Raw genomic sequence first — 13446 nt, 5'->3', positions numbered from 1 at the left:
TCCCAGCACTGGTTGGAAGAAGGGTGGGAGGAAGGAAGAATTATCTCTATTTTACAGACAGGGAAACTGAGGCATGGAACATCCACGTGGCTGTTTGTCACCAGGGCCCACCCCTGTCCAGTGGCACTGGGACAAGCAGAGAGAGGACAGAGGAGTCAACACCTGCTCAAGGGATGCAAGGGAAATTGCCCAGGGCATGACACACAGGGCAGCCAGCTTCTGGCCAGCCCAAATTCCAGCTATCCAGGAAGGTGACCTCATCCCTGCTCCCCATGCCTGGCACCACGACCTGCACAGCCACAGGGGCCAAGGACTGGCCAAGGCCACTGGACACTGGGGGCAGAGGGCTCACACCCTGCTCACCTCGTGGCAAGGAGATACCCCTGTCCTGCCCGAGCTGACGCCCCTGAGAGGAGCCCAAATGTGGTGTGAGGCTGTTTTATCCCTTCCCTTCCTGCAGCCCTGATTTGATTTTCCTGTTGGTTCCCAGGCTGGGGACAGCAGGCCACAAACCACATGACTCCTCAGCATGCACAGAGACAGCCATGGGCTCCTGGATTTGGGATGGGGAAGGAGAAGAAACATGCCTAGGACTGATGCAGAACAAGTCCATGCCCAGGACTGATGCAGAACAAGTCCTGCTTGGGGTCTAGACCCCCTCCAACATCCATAAATGGTGATGGCCAGCAGTCTTTCATATGGATGCCCATTTTCCAAGCAAAACCACTCCTTCCCATCTCTGCCAGCCACTTACTTTCCATATGTTCCCTGCAGCAACACCCTGCATCCTAAAAAATTGCTGTGTCTAGAGGGGATTGACCCATAGCATCTCATTTTCCATCCCCCCAGAGAAGGGAGGGGTGGTGCTCCTGAATCTGATCTCAGCTGCAGTGTCCTGGAGGTGGGAGCCGGCTGCTCCGGGCGCTGGGCGTGTGCCCGGATCCGGCCGTGGCTCCCAGGGAGCCGCACCTCGCCTTGGCTGCAGCTCCCAACGCCCTCGGGGGGCCCCAGCTCCCGGTTGGGGCCTGTAGCTGTTCCTGGCGTGCAGAGAGCACAGGGACAAGATCCCAGCTCTCCTCACGTGGCTCTGGGTTGAGCAAGTGGGGACAGGCTTGGCTGGCAGGGAAGGAAAGTTCCTTCATCCGGGCACGATGGGTTCCTTGGGGATGGGGTGTGTGGAGAAACCCCTTTTCCTGGGGAAATCAGACCCTGGGTTTGTTTCCAGCAGCCCTGCATGGGATGAAAGCAAGGAGGGAAAAGGCTCATAGGGTGGTGCAGTTAATCCCAATGTTGCTCAGGACATGGGAATAAGGAGAAGGACCAGTAGGAGCAGCCAATGTCCTAGAGAAAGGGTCCTATAGGATAAGAATGTGACATCCCAGATCAGGCTGGTGGCAATACCCAGAGCTGAATTTTTGGGGGACAGCTGGGACAGCTGAGCTTCCTTCCCAGGGCAGTTTCACCATTCTCTGCTGTCTCTCAGGCCTGGGGCACCACAGGGATTGCAGGGAGAGATGGAGAAGGGAAAAGCAGCCCCACTCCTGCTCCTGGCAGGGTCCCACGTGAGTCAATGCTGCTGGGCAGAGAGGCCAAACAGGATCCTGGCACCTCCCTCTCCCTTCAGCTCCAAAATCCTCTTGGAAGAGTCACATTTGGGCTGAGCCACCCCAGTCAGGGAGCCACCACAGTACGTGGGGCTGGCAGGACACCCCAAGGCATCCATTTCCTTTCTAAAAGGAAAGACCAAGGGTGAATTTGGATGCCTGAGAGATGGAAGAAGGAAGAGGCAGGATGGGAGACCTGAATCCAGGGGATACAACTGGGGGATAAAGGATAACAGGACAGGGTTCTGTTGGTCATGTTGGTGCCTCCCCAAATAATCACACAGCCTCCACCTTCTGGGATCATGGGCTTCGTGGATCAGTGATGCCATTTTTGGGAGACAAGGGACATGATTGGGCTGGATTGGGTTGGATTGGGTTGGGTGACCTCTGAAGACTCCTCCCAGCCACCACACAGAGGTGGCATCACAAAGGGCACTAAGAAACGCTCTTCTCCACTTTTTGGGACCCAGCCTGGCAGACACTGCTCTGAGAGATGTTTACCCTGCCTTCGGTCCCAGAGGTCCCTTCCAGCCCTAACAACTCTGGGATTCTCTGTGCCTGGCTTAACCTCAAGGACAACAGGGACAGAGCCTGATTTAATGTCTGGCAAGAGCAGGCTGTGATGCTTTTCCACAACAACATGGATTAAGCTTTTCTCTTTGCTGGACAGGCCTGAAGACCATCACTCAACATCACCTTCACGTGCCTCCTCAAATTTGACCCCCACATATTTCTGAGGCCTCATTGCCTCGATCTGCACCTGAAATGAGGACCCTTTTCAAGATCCCCACACTGTGGAACACATTAAAAGGTGAATTACCCAAACTGTGAAAGAAAAGAGAACCTTAAATGCAACTAAAACCCACGCTCCAGGCACTGGCACTCACTCCATAAATTGGCAACATCATCTGTGCTCACCAAGACACCAAAGGCAAAGCTCTTGACTTCACTGTAATGTGGAAACAGGATTACAAAGATCATATCTGAGAGATGGCAAAAGCCATCAAGGCAAAAGCAGAATCAAGGCCAGCACAGTGACCTAAGCCCCGGGACACTCATGAAAAGTGAGGGTAAGCACTCATCATCCTCTGAGTCTGTTTGTTAGAAAGCAATCCACAATTTGTAAAGATAACTACAGATCTTTGTTTTATTTATAAAAAAAATGGAAGTAGAAAAATTTGGCTGAAAATACCAACAACAACGATGACAACAAAAATATAAAAAAATAGCACTTGCACGGGAAATGTTTCTGTTTTGAAAACTGTTGTCAATAGCGACAGCAATTTAAATCATCGAACAATCATCATATAAAAACATTTATTTAAATTAAATATTTTATGCAAACTCATATCTACACTCATTCAAAATGCATAGAGTCACACAAAAGAGATGGAATGTATTAGCTTAAAAACCGGCGAACTTTTGGGGGTTTTTTAAAAGTTTTCTTTGCAATTATTATTAATACATTTTGGGGACTGAAACCAGGAAATCATAACAACGTTACTAACTAATCATTACCAAGTGCCATACAGTAAACACTAAGATTAATCATGTCATATAACTGATTTAAAATAAAGCTTCATTTTTATGGAAAGGAAGAGAACTCGAGCAATACAAAATCCGAGGTGGGGGGGGCAGGAGGAATAATGGAAGGAATAAATCAATGTACAGCTTTATTACAAGCAATAAAACGCCAGAGTTAGGAGAGGCATTGGGCACTGTGGCTCCAAACACGGAGCCTTCCCCTTCAAAGGATGTTTGATAAAAAAAGTGTCTGCTACATCATCACCTCTTGGCCAAAATGTTCATCCCAGGACCTGCTCCCATCTGGGGTGGATGCCGGCCGGGTCCTGCCTTTCCATGCCCTGATCTTACCCCACTCCAGAGCAGGCTCAGCGCTCTCAGGGCTGGCTACCCCACTCCTGGCTGGTGTCCCATCCCCTCTGGGGTTTCCCGAGGGATGAAGCCCCCAATCCATGTTCTGGGGCAGGGGATGGGGGCTTTAATCCCCATTGGAGTGGTCAGGCAGGTCAGGGTGGTCAGGCAGCAACGCCACCACCAGAACCCAAACACAGCTCATGGACCTTCAGCAAAATCTTCCCTTCTCCCATCCCTGCCTTTCCCCCTTGCAGGGTGCCGCCGCACTCCTGACTCCAAAGCAGAGCTGGGGATACCCCAAAATGAAGGGCAGCCTTCCTGTGCTCCCAGGAGCATCCCTGCTTTGGAAGAGGGGCTTGGCCAAAGGGCTTTGGCGTCAGGAGGTGCCCCCTGGCCACGGTGGGAGCAGAGCACTCCAGGCTTTGCACGGTGGTGACCCAACAACCCAAATCCTTTACCTACAGCACCAAGGAGACTCCAGGGCCCTGTGGTTTGGTCACCCTGAGGGAGCGATGCCTCGGAACAGTGTCGGGTCCTTCCTGGGCCGCTCCAGGCGGCCCCGGCTGGGCTCCTAAGAGACGCTGTAGTTATTGTAGTAGGTGGCCGTGGCATCAGCCAGGACGGAGATGAGGCTGTTCTCGGAGCTGTGGGAGCTGCCAGAGCCCGGGACGTGCCCATTGGCCAAGGCCCCTCCGTGGTGGTGGTGGTGGTGGTCACCGTGGCCGGGGTTGTTGAGATATTGGTCAAACTCATTGCGGTCCATCTCCCCCAGCAGCTCCGCTTGGCTCAGCTGGTCCAAGGTGTCAAAACCGTGGTGGTCTGGTGGTGGGGAGAGCTGGCCCAGGTGGGCATGGAGGTTGGGAGGGGGCAGGGAGGGGAAGGCGGGTGTGTAGTAGCTGGGAGGAGGAGGAGGAGGAGGAGGAAGGGAAGGGCAGCTGGAGGCCGGGGGGATCATGCAGGTGGCCGGCTGCGGCATGGGGCTGAGCGGGTGGTGGCCGCAGGGCAGGGAGCTGCCCGCGTACTCCGCGGAGAAGGTGGCACTGGCGAGGTGGGAGCGGTGATGCTCCTCGGGGCAGGGCGAGGAGAAGAAGCTCTGCTCGGGGTCTATGGCATCCAGAGGGGACATCTCCGGCGGGGTGGGCAGCCCGTAGGGGTAGGTGTCCACGCTGGTGCTGCTGCCGCTGCCTGGAGGCTCCCGGTACGCCCGCACTGCCGGCAGCCCCGGGCGGGGGGGGTACTCACCCGGGCTCTCTTTGTCCCCCCCGGCCCGGCTGCAGGTCCGCTTTTCCGGCACAGAGTTCTGGTCCCCCCGTGTCAGGCTGCCCAGCAGAAAGCCGGGATCCACCCTCTTCCCGATGCGCTTGACCTGCTTCTTCCGACGGGGCCGGTACTTGTAGTTGGGATAATCTTGCATGTGCTTCACCCGCAGCCGCTCGGCCTCCTCCACGTAGGGACGCTTCTGCGACAGGCTCAGCGCCTTCCAGGACTTGCCTGAAACAGAGGACACGCTCCCTTAGCACCCACAGCCTCCCAAGGGTGCCCAATGTCCCATCTGGCACACGCAGAGGACACATCCCAAAAATCCCGCAGAGGGATGTGGTGGGAGTGGGTGGGAGAAGAAGGGGGGAATTGAGGCTGCTATAGGGTCTCCCTTCATCCCAAGTCCCCACACAAGGTGGGTTTGGGGTTAGTAAATAAATCCAGGCAGAAGAACTCTCCCAGCTCCCTGTGGAGCAGGGACAGCCAAGGCCGTGCCTGGCTGAGCAGAGGGTCAGGACGTGCTGTCCTTTAAGGTGCCCCAGTTTGTGCCCTGCCAGGGCTTGCAGCAGGGCACAAGGAGACCTGGGCACTGTGACAGCTGGTATGGATGGTGGAGGGTGTCCCAGCTCATGGCAGGGGGATGGATTAGATGGTTTTTAAGGTCCCTTCCAACCCAAACTATTCCATAATTCTGTAATCCTATGACCTCGTGCCTCCCTGTTTGAGATAAAATGTCCCCAAGACACAGCACAGAGAAGCAGCATTGGGCAGGGGGGTTTGATCCCACAGTGAGGCTGTCCCAGGCTGCTCCTCAGGGTAAGGGGGAGAAATGAGGATACACATCAAAGCCTTTGATGCCTTCCCATGGCCTGAGACAGCAGAAATAACACTAATAAGCTGAGATGCTGCATGGCAAAGCAGCGAGGAGAAAACCCAAACCACCAAAGAAAACACCACAGAACTGTCCAGGGAAACACAAACTTTGGATAAGAGGTTGGGCAGCAAAGCTGTGTTGCAATTTGGGGAGCTCTTTCTCAGGCTGTCTGGGCTGATAATTTTGGTTTGCCCTCTTGGTTTCACATTAAAATGGGGCTTAGGAGGAAGGGAGAAATAGTAGATGGGGAGTGGGAAACAAATGTGTGCTCAAAATGGGTTGTGATCCCCCAAAAGTAACAGCAGAAAAACACACACACAGCCCCTAACCATGTAATACAAAGTGGCACAGCAAGGACAGGCCAGAAAATTTTGGGGGTCCCTCCTTGCAGAGCAGGGCAGCACCCTCAGAGTTTGCAGCAGAGGGGTGGCAGGGTGCCTGTCCCCTGGGATGCAGGACACCATCAGGCTTTGCACCCTGAGGAGTGGCTGCACACCTGGAGTGTGGGACAGTGCTGGGCTGAGCACCCCGTGGCTGACAGGGCACGGTGCTGCTGAACTCCATCAGGTATTGCAGCCCCAGCGCGCTGCACCCGGGCTGGCTTTGCACCCCAAAACCAGCCAGGTAAGTGTGGGGGTGCCCTCCTGCCGTGTGCCAGACCGGGTCCCCACCTGGGCAGGGTTGGCACCCCCAGGGATGGCCAGTGGCGCTGGCATTCCCAATCTGGGGCGCTGGATCTCGATGGGATTTGCACCCCGGGATGACCGGGTGGGTGCATGGTGCCCAACCCGGGGCGCTGGATCCGAATGGGATTTGCACCCCAGGAATGGCTGGAGAGTTCCTGGATCCCCACCCCAATGCTCTGAATCCGGACGGGGTTTTCACTCCCGGGACCGCAGGTGGGTGCCTGGGGACCAAGCCGGGAGCGCTGGATCCCAGCAGGGTGTGCATCCCAGTCCCGGGTGGGTGCCTCCCCCGTGCCACCGGATCCGGGCAGGATTTGCACCCCCGGGAATGCCCTGCTGGACTCACGGGTACCGAATCCGGACCAGGTTTGCACCCGCAGGGATCTCCGGCGGGTGCCCCTGGGCACTGAATCCCCACAGGATGGCCGGGTGGGTGCCCGGGTTCTCCCCCCGGGGCACCGGATCCGGGCAGGGTTTGCACCCCCGGGGATGCCCGGGTGGGTCCCCGATTTTCCCCCCTCCAACCCGCGCCCCCCGCGCTGCTCACCGAGCATCTTGCTGAGCTCCGCGTTGTGCAGGTCGGGGTTCTGCACCGCCAGCCTCTTCCTCTCGTCCTTCGCCCACACCATGAACGCGTTCATGGGCCGGCGGATGCGGCTCTCGGAGCCCTTCTCGCCCTGCGACGCTCGGGGGGGTGGCCCTGGGGACAGCCCCTCGCCCGCGTCCCCCTCCAGCCGCTCCGGCCAGGGGAATGTGCTGAGCAGCGCAGCCATGGCCCCCCGGCCCCCCCCCGGCCCCGCCGCTCTGCCCTCGGGGTCCCCGCGCAGTCCCAGCCTCCTGCCCGGCCTCTCCCGTATTTATGAGCTCCTTGGAAAAAGCCTCCTCCAATGACACCGAAGGGACTCGCTGCTCCTCCTTGTTTGCAAACTCCTCAGCCCCGGCCGGGATGGTTTCTGCGAGGAAACTTCTCCCCACCCCTTCTGCCCGGCACCCCCCGGGAAAGCAGCACCCCCAACACCCCCCTTTCTCCTTCCCACTCCCCCCTCCCCCTCTTTTATTATTATTTTTTCTTTATTTTGCTCGCTGAAAGGGAGTGAGGAGAGAGCTGGAGATGTCCCGCCCCCAAACAGCTCCGCTGCCCTCCGGCCCCTCAGGCATCTTCAAACTTTGAAGGCTGGGGGGTAACACAGAGAGAGGAGATAAAGGCACTGAAAACTGGGGAAAAAAGGAAAATGGCACTGAAAGGAAGATCCCACTGGGGTGCAAAGGGCCCCTCCCCAGGCTTTGACAAGATGCAGGAACCCTGTTTGCCAAGGGAAATCGAGGCATAGATCCTACAGACAGGGACAACTTTTCCCCACTTCTGCTTAAACCACCAGCCCAGGCTGTGCTTTGCCCAGCCCACGTGGGTTTTCACCCCAGATTTCCAGATCCCTTTGTATGGGATGGAAATTGGGACACAATGAACCTGCTGGTGGGTGCTTGTCCAGCCTGGTCAGACTCCTAAGGGAGCTTTTAGGGGAAAACAAGGCAGGGATGGAGCTCAAAGAGGATGAAACATCTCCAGTCGGTCCCCGCTGCCCATCCCTGGACACTGGGAGACAAAGGATCTTTTCCTTGCTGCTGCTTTTTATGGAGTGCTGGTGCAACCCAAAAAGATGGGATGGAAGTCCCAAAGCCACACAGTGGTGTCCCCCACGAGCCCAGCTGGGTGGGAAAATCATCCAAGCAGCATTCCTCTCACTAGGACAAGGGATCTCCAGGAAGGTGATGGCGCCGAAAATCCCCTTTCCCGGCTCATCCCTGCAGCCTGCCCTGGGGAATGAATGCATTTGGTGCCTGCATTCCTGTATGATTTTGACCCGCAGATATGGGGCTGCAGGGAAGCCGTGGGTTTCCTCTCCGCGCTGCCAGAGGAGCAGCGGGACGGGGGTTTGGGATGGGCGGGCTGGGGCTGGCCGAGGCTGCCCCATCTGACCCCAAGGCAGAGGGGAAAACCCCGGCGCGGATCCCAGGCCGGGGAGTTCGGGCAGGTTTCCCACGTGCCTGGGTGTTCCTATTGACTCTTGTCAGATTAGGAGTGATGGAGAGAGCTCATGTAAATGCGAGCCGGGCAGGATCCGCCTGGGCTTCCTGGTCTCCCTTCCCTCTGCACAGGAGCGGGATGGCTCTGGTTTCTTGCGGATTGCAGCGATTTTGGGGTCAGGAGAGCTGGGATCCGACAACTTCGCTCGCAGCAGAAGCAGCAACTTCCCTCCCCGAGCTCTTCCCCGGGACTGAACTAAAACCCTGCGGAAGCAACAACATTTTCCAAAGGAACTGATTAAATCTATTAAGCTATTTACAAGTGGGCTCCATCAGAGCTGCGTTATCTGGGAATACAACAGGAAGGCAACTTCTCTTAAATCTAAAAGGTGCAGGAGATTTCCTGGTCTCGGGACAGATTTATAAACCCTTTCCACACACACACACACACACACGGAGGAGCTGCCTTTTATCTGGGGTTTGGAGCTGGGCACGCTCCTGGGGACAGCCTGTTCTGTCCCAGCAGCTCCAGATCTCTCCTAAAATCCTTTGTCACGCCTTGAAGTGCTGGGACGGGGCAGGGAGGGAGGATGTCAAACTCCCCACCCTGCCCTGCACAGGTCTCCCGGGTGCATTTTGCAGGCTGGAGCTGCTGCAGAGGTTGGCAGTGTTATTTTGGGAAGAAAACCTGAAACATCCTTAATTTTGTTTGGTTCCTTTAGGAAGGGTGGAAGTGCCCTGTAAAAGAGGCTGCCCGGGGTTGCAAGGTTTTCTTTTGAATAGGATGGTACTTTTGGTATGGTGAATATGTTGCATGGCTCACTGTAACTTTTTAACCCTCAGGATGTTCAGGACCTGGCTATCATGAATACAAAAACACCTCTGTGGAGGTCCCAGAGGCCAGGAATTTTTAGTAGTAGCAGCAGAATTTCCCTTCCTGGGAAAAGGAAAGAGATGGGTGAATTCCAGTTGATGCCTTTTACAGAACTACTTCCACCTTGCCCTGTGTTTCCACATTTTGCAGGATGGGTGGATAGGTTTGGGAGAGGAAAAAACCCTGAGCAAGGACAGGACCTGCACCCACTCCTGCCTCTGCTGCCAGAGCCTGGAAGCGCTTGGAGTACCTCTCTGGGTGTTCCTGATCCTCATTATTCCCTCCACATCCTGGGAGTAACATTTGACCTCCCAAAGGTATCACAGGGGTCAACTCGTGGCTTTTCAGACCCTCCCGAGACCCAATCTGGGGCTCCTGTGTGGTTACAGCACAAAGAAATCCAGCAGAATATTCCTCATTTGGATTTCCTCCCTTCCCAGGGCCCCCACACAGAATTTTAAGTGCAAACACTGCTACTATTATTAATAACCACTTTTTTTTCCCCCCTTCTCCTCCTCTCCTGCAGCACCTGGCATTCTGATGGCATTAGTAAGGAGGGTTTCATTCTGCACCCTGCCTAAAATGCTGGTCAAACCTGTCCTGTCGGAAGCTCCCACGTTACATAAAGGAGGCTGGGGCCATGTGAAAATGCCACCTCTTAATTACCACCGGATCGGGGTAATTAGTCTGGAAAAACCTCGGGATTACCTTTTTTTGTGTGTGTGTGTGTGTGTGTGTGTGTGCTCACCTTCCCCTCTCTGCTGCGAGGCTTCACCTGTATCTGGGGCACAGGAAGCAGCAGAGCTCTCCCAGGGCTTTGGGAACAGGGAAATTACGGCGAAAAGCCGCGAGCGAAAATAGATGGAGCAGACAAAGGGGGGAAGAAAGCTTTGTTCTCCCCCATTTTCATGGATGGGGAACAGTGGCAACAACTCCCATGGGCCAGGCAGAAAATGAGTGGCTGAACCCTATATGGAACGACCACCTCTTTAAAAATATCCCTCTTTTTTTTTTTTTTTTTGTGGTGGATCCGATATCTGGAATTTTATCCCTGCAAAGGGAGGGTTTATTTTCACCCTCCCACACCCCCACCTCACCAACCTTCAGGGACATTAAAATATGTGAGAAAGTGCAAATCCTAAATTAGCTCAATATTCACATGTTCCTTAATTATTGATGAAACTCTTGGCTCCCAAGGGGAGTTTTTGCAGAGAGAGCTGGGGGTTCCCAGCAGAAGATTCCCTCAGTGCTGTAGTTTCCAACTCTGCCCACTGCCCATCCTCCTTGATTCCACCAGGTTTTCCCCAGGGATTGCTACCTGGACCATTTATTTTCTAGGTAAAAAAACCCAGAGCTTTCCCATTACACAAAAATAATGCAGAAAATCTCCCCTTCCCCGCCCCTTGAAATGCAAAATTTTTCAGCATTGTGCTGAATAGTTCTGCTCTTACTGCTTTTAAAATGCAGTTTAAAGGTTACAAAAATATATATTTTAGTGCCTTTAGGTTAAATGGAACTAGGAAGAGTTTCTTTCTTACACCTTTAAATTTATGAAGATGGATTAAGATAAGAAAAAAATGTATTTGTGTGATTCAGAAGCGGATTTTGACTTGCTGAGAAATGAAGCTTCAATTTGTTTTACAATATTCCCACTTCTGCCACCACAAATTATGCATTTGTACTGCATTTCGCAGTCCTACATCACTAGAAGTTTGCTGATCCAAGACAAAATTGGTTTATCCTTGGATAGAACAGGTACAGAAACAAAAGCCTTGGTTATTGTCCCAAGTTCTTTGAGCTCAGATCCTTCCTGGGGGCTCCTGCCCAGGAGTGAGGGGGAATTAGGCAAAAGATGGCTTTAGATGCCCACAATCCTCACCCTGTATCCAATAGGATACACTATTCCCAGATCTTTTTTTTTCCAGCCAGGTGTGATGCTGGGCAGTGCTTCCAACAGATTTTGTGTGGTTTCCCTCTCTTCTTGGAGCTTCCTTCCTTCCCTTGCTGTTGGCAGGTTCGGAGGTTTCGTGACGTAACTTGTGTCTTTTGAAGGTGGATGCTGCAACAGCTTCAGTCTCGTGTGTTTAAACAGGAGAAAATTGGTTAATTACGCTGATGAATGCAGCTAATTGTCCTTGCTGAGAGCTGAGAAGCTGGAGGCAGAGAGCACCAGGGCAGCTGAAAGGAGAACTGCAGCCATGGACACGATGCTGAGCTGTCCTCGAACACTTCACAGAGCCACACAATGGTTTAGGTTGGAAAATCCCTGAGAGATCATTGAGTCCAACCATTCCCAGCGCTGCCCAGGCTACCTCTGATCCATGTCCCCAAGTGCCACATCCAGGGCTTTGAAATCCCTGCAGGGATGGGGACACCTCCACTGCCCTGGGAAGCCCCTTCCAATGCCTGACAGCCCTTTCCATGGAGAAATTCCTCCTGGTCTCCAACCTGAACCTCTCCAGGCACAACTTGTGGCCCTTCCCTCTCCTCCTGTCCCTGTTCCCTGGGAGCAGAGCCCGACACCCCTGGCTGTCCCCTCCTGTCAGGGAGTTGTGCAGAGCCACAAGGTCCCCCCTGAGCCTCCTTTTCTCCAGGCTGAGCCCCTTTCCCAGCTCCCTCAGCCCCTCCTGGTGCTCCAGCCCCTTCCCCAGCTCTGCTCCCTTCCCTGGACATGCTCCAGCCCCTTAAATTCACAAAATTAGTGAAAAGGTCCCTCCTGAGCCTCCTTTTCTCCAGGCTGAGCCTCTTTCCCAGCTCCTTCAGCCCCTCCTGGTGCTCCAGCCCCTTCCCCAGCTCTGCTCCCTTCCCTGGAAACACTTCAGCCTCTTCAATTCACAAAAGTTACAAAGCAGCTGCATCCCAATAGACTCAAATTCACTTAAACACAAGCACAGATGGTTCTGAAATCTTTAATGGTGTCTTGCATTTATGCTTTAAAAAACCCTGGTTGTTACTAAGGGGCACTTGGGGACATGGGTCAGTGGTGGCCTTGGCAGTGCTGAGGGAATGGTTGGACTCGATGGTCTTAGAGGGGTTTTCCAACCTTAATAATTCCATGATTCTACAAATCTACCTCTGCTTTACACTGGCTGCATGTGAAGCATCAGAGCTGGAACATCTTGGGAGGAAATTCAAGGAATTCTGCCTTTACCACATGTCTGGGCAGTCACTTGAGGTGCTCCAGTGCCATCTCCCATCTTTGGCACCAAGAAAAACTCCACAGACAGACAAAACTCCAAAAGTCCACAAAGTTCACGCAGATTTGGGTCCAACAGTGGTACCAGGACTATTTTTCCACGGTCTCTCCTTCCCAGGGTAGTTTGGTGCCTGCAGGTGCTTACAAGCACAATTGAACCTCCATTATTACTGCTCTCATTGCACTTGCCAATCATGTCCTTGGCCATGGATCCTGCAGCGAATTCCGAGCCTCAAAGCCGAGAACAGCCCTATCCCTGCAAAGAATGGAGGAGCTCAGGAGAAGCCAGTGTTGGAACGTTCCCAAAGCAAAAAGGAAAAATTTCCTTCAGTCACTGCTGACCCGGGGTTACCAAAACTGAAAACATTTTAATATCTGTGCTGCGAGTGCCTCTTTCCCCGTTGTGGAGCGACAGCAGAGCAGGGATTCTCATTTTCCTTGGTGTCCAGGTAATTTCACTGGGAGCCACCTCATTCTGTGAGGACAATGGATGAATTTATAACAAAAGGCCTCGGAGTTTGAAAGTCTGATTTTCGCGGAAATGAAACCAAGTCGCTCCTTTGTGCTCGCATTCTGCTAATTCCACCATCTGGGCACTGACGTAATTCTTTTTCTTGTGCTTTCTAAAAAAGGCCTTCTTGCCAAACCCAGAGTTGGGTTAAAACAGAACTCAAAACCCACTAGAAGAAAACAAACAAAAAATATATATGTAATTTATTACTCTGAGACATGTTTCTCTTGTTCCAATCATCCATTTCACTGGACAGTATCTGGTAAGAAGAGCTTTTCACTGAGTAATGTTGACCACAAACACAGAGCAGAGCAGTTAAATCAATTGTTTATGTCAAATACAAGCAATTTATGATTTATGATTATTTATTTATTATGATTTTCCCCTCCTACAACCACATGCAGAGCTTGGGGCACATTAAAATTCCACATTTCCCAGGATAAAGTGCCGTGTATTTATTGCAGAAATAGAAAATCTTCCATTGGTAGCTGATACTTCCATCTGAGCCAGATTTAAGTCTTGGGTATCCTGAATGTAA

At 53.3% G+C, this 13446-nt stretch overlaps 1 protein-coding gene across 1 annotated transcript; it reads right to left on the bottom strand.

Annotated features, from left to right (window-relative positions):
* Nucleotides 1–2907: 2907 nt before the first annotated feature.
* On the bottom strand, nucleotides 2908–7075 carry SOX7 (SRY-box transcription factor 7). The gene is made up of 2 exons (XM_066545964.1): nucleotides 6850–7075; nucleotides 2908–4973 (listed from the first exon to the last, which is right to left on the bottom strand). The coding sequence occupies exons 1-2, from the start codon at nucleotides 7073–7075 to the stop codon at nucleotides 4054–4056; spliced, it is 1146 nt and encodes a 381-aa protein (XP_066402061.1). The 3' UTR covers nucleotides 2908–4053.
* Between the last annotated feature and the right edge of the window lie 6371 nt (nucleotides 7076–13446).

The sequence above is a fragment of the Molothrus aeneus genome, chromosome 3 (assembly GCF_037042795.1).
Source record: "Molothrus aeneus isolate 106 chromosome 3, BPBGC_Maene_1.0, whole genome shotgun sequence".
Lineage (NCBI taxonomy): Eukaryota > Metazoa > Chordata > Aves > Passeriformes > Icteridae > Molothrus > Molothrus aeneus.
Note: the sequence above shows the minus strand (reverse complement) of the source record. Positions and strands in the feature narration are given on the sequence as shown.

What these genes read in the sequence shown, in the direction of transcription:
- SOX7 (XM_066545964.1), bottom strand. Translation starts at nt 7,075, where the DNA reads ATGGCTGCGCTGCTCAGCACATTCCCCTGGCCGGAGCGGCTGGAGGGG. An exon ending in GGAGCTCAGCAAGATGCTCG is followed by an intron (nt 4,974 to 6,849) that starts GTGAGCAGCGCG and finishes CCTCTGTTTCAG; the next exon opens with GCAAGTCCTGGAAGGCGCTG.